This window comes from Medicago truncatula, chromosome 4, assembly GCF_003473485.1.
Source record: "Medicago truncatula cultivar Jemalong A17 chromosome 4, MtrunA17r5.0-ANR, whole genome shotgun sequence".
Classification (NCBI taxonomy): Eukaryota; Viridiplantae; Streptophyta; class Magnoliopsida; order Fabales; family Fabaceae; genus Medicago; species Medicago truncatula.
In genome coordinates, this window is record NC_053045.1 from 61,654,789 (window position 1) to 61,660,646 (window position 5,858).

Consider the following 5,858-nt stretch of genomic DNA (forward strand, 5'->3'; position numbering starts at 1 on the left):
GAACCTAAATGTAATATTTTTTATATTGGATTCCACAACATTTTAACTTTTAGAAAGTTAAATTCATCTTTTTTTCCCATTTTTCAATACAATAATTTTATTTTTATTTTCTTATCCAATGTTCAAGAGTGTACTTTTTAGCATTTCTTATTTTTCAATATAATTATTTCTTTTTTTATTTTCTTATCCAATGTCCATGAGTACTTTTTCCCAACATTTTTTACATTGGACGGAATGCGCATAATTTCGAGGGAGGGAGTCCACATATTTGCATTTTCTAGAACAAAGTATAGATCTCAGATGCAACTAATTTCAATTGACTTCATAAATAGTTCGTCGCCACATTAAATTCGTCTCTAGCTTGAGAAATGTCTTCGAATTGTCGTTTCTAAGAAGCGCCGCAAATAATACAATACAAAAGATACTTTAAGATAATATAAAATATATGTTAAAAAAAAATATCTACCAAAAAAAAATTAATAAAAAAAAAATGGTGGTGGCGTCCGGGTTTGAACGTTAAATTAATAAAAAAAATTGGTGATGACGTCCGGGTTTAGGGTTTAGGGTTTATATTATTCCATAAATATAAATCTAACTTTCTCGATGTTACGAAGGACATCCGGTCCGAGTATAGCATTCTGCATAAGGTGTCGGTTCCATGAAGGAGAACTATGAGTCATAGTCCACAAAAGGAGTAGAGTCTTGTTCTAGCATTTTTAGGACATTTGTATATTTTTAGATGTTTTTGTGACATTTCGAGGGATTTTGATGTAATATATTTACACTCGCGCCTTTGCGCATTTTTATGATATTTTGATTAGTTTATTGGTTTTTAATTTTGAGTAATTTTGTGTTTTATTATGCGTATGTTAATTATTGATGAATGAATGATTGTAAATGATTGAATGAATGATGGAATGGATGTATCGAAGTACGAATGAACGAAGGAAATTAGGGAAAAATATCATTTCTGCTGTTCTAGAACCTAACACAGACTTGGCGTGAGTTAAGTCACGTTGACTTGTAATGAGTGTGACTTAACTCACGCTAAGTTTGGCGTGATTTATATCATGTTGGTTTTAACACATGCATAAGTTGAGTCATGCTAGGGGTTCTCATTTGACCATCCATGTAAAAGGAATTTTGTACTGGTGAATAGTGAGAAAGGGAGTTTTTTTTAAGCAAAAGATGGGATGCAGAGGGGTCTCCTGCTGCAGTACCCAAAACATATATTAAATGAAAGAAATACGTACAAAGAAGAGGGGGGGACAAAAACCAAAACCCTCCATAAAAGCAAAAGAAAACCAAAACATTAAAAAAGCCAAAAAAGCAAACTAATGAGGCGAACGGCTGGAAACACCCACCTTAAATCCTCTGCCCGTCTCATGTTGCTTCTTCTTGACATAACATTTTTTTGAAAAGAAAATGTATTTATAAAAGATTAAACGAATGAAGGAAAAATATTTATCGCTCCTATAATTGCAGTATAAAAACATTTACTCTCTCTAAAAAATCATTTTTCTATAATAACATAACAAATAGGTTGTCTGGTTGGAATAGTCGTTTTCTATCTTTTGGCGGCCGTCTGGTTTTGTTAAAGTCTGTTCTGACCTCTCTTCCTGTCTATGTGTTTTCCTTCTTCAAAGCTCCATCAAGTATAATCTCTTCCATTGATTCTTTATTTATTAATTTTTTTTTTTTGGGGGGAGGGGGGGGGGAGTGAGGACCATAGGAAAATATCTTGGATAGGTTGGCATGATGCGTGCCTTCACAGGGAGTTTGGAGGTTTGAGGGTGAGACGGTTGAAAGAAATTAATTTGGCTTTATTAGGAAAGTGGTGTTGGAGGATGCTAGTTGATAGGAATGGTTTTTGGTATCGAGTTTTAGTCGCCCGTTATGGCGAAGTAGGTGGGAGGTTGGGGGTCGGAGTTGTTCTTCTTGGTGGAGGGAGGTAGGGCGGATTAGGGACGGGGGAGGTGTTATAGGTGGAGGTTGGTTTGGGGAGTGTGTGTCTAAGATGTTGGGGGATGGCTCAGACACTTTGTTTTGGTATGATAAGTGGTTATGATCGGTTTCTTTTGGTGATCGGTTTCTTTTGGTGAGCGGTTTCCTAGGTTGTTCGATCTTTCTGAGAACAAATCCATTACGGTGGCAGACTTGTTTTCTCTTGGTGTAGAGCGGGGTGGGGAGGCGTGGAAGTGGAGGAGGAGGTTGTGGGCTTGGGAGGAGGAGGAGTTAGAGGAGTGTAGGGCCTTATTGACTGATGTTTCTTTGCGAGATTTTGTTTCAGACAGGTGAGTGTGGTTGCCAGACCCTATTGTGGGTTACTCTGTTCGTGGTTCATATCACATGCTGACTTCTCGAGACGTTCCTCTTAGGGATCCCGCAACATCTTTGATTTGGCATAACCAGGTGTCGTTGAAGGTTTCTTTATTTGCTTGGAGGTTGCTTCGAGATAGATTGCCTACTAAAGCTAATTTGGTTGAAAGACGGGTGCTTGACTCAGAAGCTTCTTTGTGTGTTTCTGATTGTGGCATGTGTGAAACGGCGCAACATTTGTTTCTATCTTGTGATGCTTTTTCACCTTTATGGCCTCTGGTGCGACATTGGCTGGGTATTCTTGGTGTTGACACTAATGTTCTACTAGATCATTTTCTTCAGTTTGTGAACTTGACAGGAGGAGGTAAAGCTACTAGAGACTTTCTCCAGCTTATTTGGCTCTTGTGCGTTTGGGTTTTATGGAATGAACGTAATAACAGGCTTTTCAATAATGTTGTTACTTCTATTCCCAGGTTGTTAGATAAAGTTAAATATATGTCTTTAGCCTGGTTAAAAGCCAATAAGGTTGTTTTTAGGTTTGGTTCAGATATGTGGTGTTCAAGTCCCTTACAATATTTGGGCATCACGTAATGGTTTGTTTTGGTTGTTTGTATGACTCTATGTTTGTAGAGTAATTCTTTTGGCACATCTTGTGCTAGAAGAGTTGCTTTTTGTGATTTATATAATTCCATTTCTTATTGTTCAAAAAATAAAAATATTTTAAAAGTAAATAAAATAACAAAAGTTCATGTACTTTTTCACTAGAGCATATTTGGACTCTATGTAACATAGTGGTTGGAGCAACCAAGCAAGATTGTCATTAAAGCTGCTCTAAGAAATATTTTGAATCTTGTATGAGTATGGTTTGCCAGAACTTAATGTAGATTCAAAGACAAGAATTTTTTTGAAAAGCCTCAATATCTTCCATCATTTCAATGTATCTTTTTCAGGAAATAATTCTAATGTTGCATCCTCTTCTTTATTGTCAGGGTTTTTTATTTTGAAAATGTTCACTGTGAACATTCATTCTCCTTAGCCTCAAATCATCAAAGTTGTGATTTGGCTTCTTCATATCACTGGTTGGTCCGTTGAATTTTAATACAAACAAATCATCTGCTTCCAATAACTCCTCATGTGGAGGCATTTTAAAAAATCAAGATGCAAATTTCATTTGCTGCTTTGCTAAGAATACTGGCTAGGAGAATACTTTACATGCAGAGATTTCAAGGAGTTTAATAGTGATTGAAATAGCTTATCACCATCATTGGCACAATTGTGGATAGAAACCGATTCAACTTTGGTGATGCATGCTTTTAAGAATGCTGCTAAAATTCCTTGGTTTTATTAATTTGAGTAGTTGTTAAAATGCTTCCAATATTTTTGAACATAATAATAACTCAAATGACATAGCTTAAAGAATGATGGCAATCGAAAGATGGTTAAAAAAAATGCACACATATTTTACAGGTAATAAACTAGTAAAAGTTGTACTCCTCTTAATTCTTATGAGTTGGTACGGACAATGCATTCCAAAGGGAGACCCTGAGGGAATCGTTTAAGGTCATTGCAGTAATTGTAAATCATGTAATTCTTCTGGACCCATTTGAGTCTTTTCTGATTTGTAGAATCCAGTTGTTGATACAACCAAGCATTGTCAGAAGAAGAGTTGGATTTGCAAGAAGAAATTCCATTGGACAAAACACAACCATTGGCTTTGAAGTTCCTAAAAGAAGCAGTAAATGGAGCTTGATTCCAATCTGTTTTCACAAGACCACCTCTTGTTGCCCAATCATCGGCATTCCATAGACTTGAATATAATCTCATTGGCTGCTTCTTTGGATATGGAACACCTTCACTCTCCAAGTTTTTGAATTCCCTAATTGGTCTGCCGTCAATAGAAAATCTGAAAAGCAAGGACAAGTTGATCAAGAGGATTATGAGATCATGTAAATTTAGAGAATTTAAAATACCACCTAAAAAAAAAAAAATCTTATGTCCAATTGGTCCATATAATTTGTTCATATTGTGTACACAAATAGTTCCTATGTGTTTCAAATTTTGTATATTTATCTCTGTTTATTTATCAAATTTAAGGATTGGTCCCTACATATTTTCAAAAATTTAAAATTGATCCCTCAACTTCCTTAAAATTTGAAATTTGCCCAAATCTTTTAAAATTTTCATTTGATCCACTCTCTTTTTTATGTTTAAATTATTATCTCAAGATTTTTAAAATTTATAAAAACGGTCCAATAAATAAGCTCTATCTTAATATTGATGTGCTATTTGATTCCATTATCCAAACAAAGAATTTGAAATAAACATTTTGAAATTTAGAAACTTACACAACATGTGCAGGATTCCAGAGAAAAGAATAGGTATGAAAACTTGTAGTTGGGTCAAACCATAAATAGAATTGTTGCTCTCTGTCCCCTTTGCCTTGGGTGTACACATTTGTATGAACTATGTAAGGATCACCACTCAAATTTCCCAAGAATTCAAAGTCTATTTCATCCCACAATGACCCTTCTGAACGTAACTGCAATGCATGATGCAGAAATTGAAATATTAATTATGATTAAACTCTCCATAAAAAAACATTAAACATATTAATAAGGATTAAATTAAACTCACATAATAAGCAGTGACTGTGCCAGCTGAATTTCCAGGAACAAGTTTAATTTGCATGTCAATCTTTCCATAAAGATATTGATTATTGGATTGAAAGCCAGAGCCAGAGGTTCTATCTAGAGACAGAGTAAGAAGCTGACCATTGTTCACAATCTTACCTCTCCCATCTCCCCAAGTGATACCAACATCTTGATATAAATTTCCAGCAAAAGCTACTATGAAAATTGTACATATTAAAGAAGTTATGACATGCACAAAAAATGCATAGTTAGAAGCCATTGGACAGTGTATTTTGTGTGAGAACTTGTGAAACAGCAAATTAGTGTACTCGAATTTATAGTGATCTATAAGGCTTGTGGTTTATGGGAACGTTGTTGGAATAATAATAATAATAATAAAATAGAATAAAAGTTGGTTGGTGTGATGAAATGGGACTTTGACAGCTGGACAGCAATCGGTTTCAATTGCATAATACTTAATGATAGTTTAAGAGTTGAATTAAGTGGTGCATTACGTGGTGCTTGTTAGGGTAGACACTATTTTAGTTTTAGTTTTACACATGCATACGGCGCAGAGTGATAAGTGATTAGGACTTCCTAGGATTATTCTACCAAACCGAATAAGTGTTTATTTGTGATATTGATTCGTGAGATTCATCCAAAGTGCTACAAGTTGATGATGAGTTTAAAAATGAAGTAGCTTCTAGTAGGGTCTATAGCACTTTCTTGGCTTTCATCATCATCCTTTTATTACAACCGTATAAATTCTAGAAGCATGAACCATCAACTTTTTTGATCGAAATTTCACCGACTCTTGGGTAAATAGTCGTGGATAAAATGTTGCTCAAAATTCTCCCTTCCAAGTCCACGTGTGAATTTTCTGATACCGCTTGTTGAAGCAAAGCTTAT

The 5,858-nt window shown here is 35.0% G+C and overlaps 1 protein-coding gene across 1 annotated transcript; it reads right to left on the reverse strand.

The window, feature by feature from the left end:
* Positions 1 to 3,630: 3,630 nt before the first annotated feature.
* LOC11446044 (probable xyloglucan endotransglucosylase/hydrolase protein 23) lies at positions 3,631 to 5,277 on the reverse strand. The gene is made up of 3 exons (XM_003610093.4): positions 4,954 to 5,277; positions 4,665 to 4,858; positions 3,631 to 4,222 (listed from the first exon to the last, which is right to left on the reverse strand). Exons 1-3 carry the CDS (start codon positions 5,227 to 5,229, stop codon positions 3,823 to 3,825), a joined length of 870 nt encoding a protein of 289 aa, XP_003610141.1. The 5' UTR covers positions 5,230 to 5,277; the 3' UTR covers positions 3,631 to 3,822.
* Between the last annotated feature and the right edge of the window lie 581 nt (positions 5,278 to 5,858).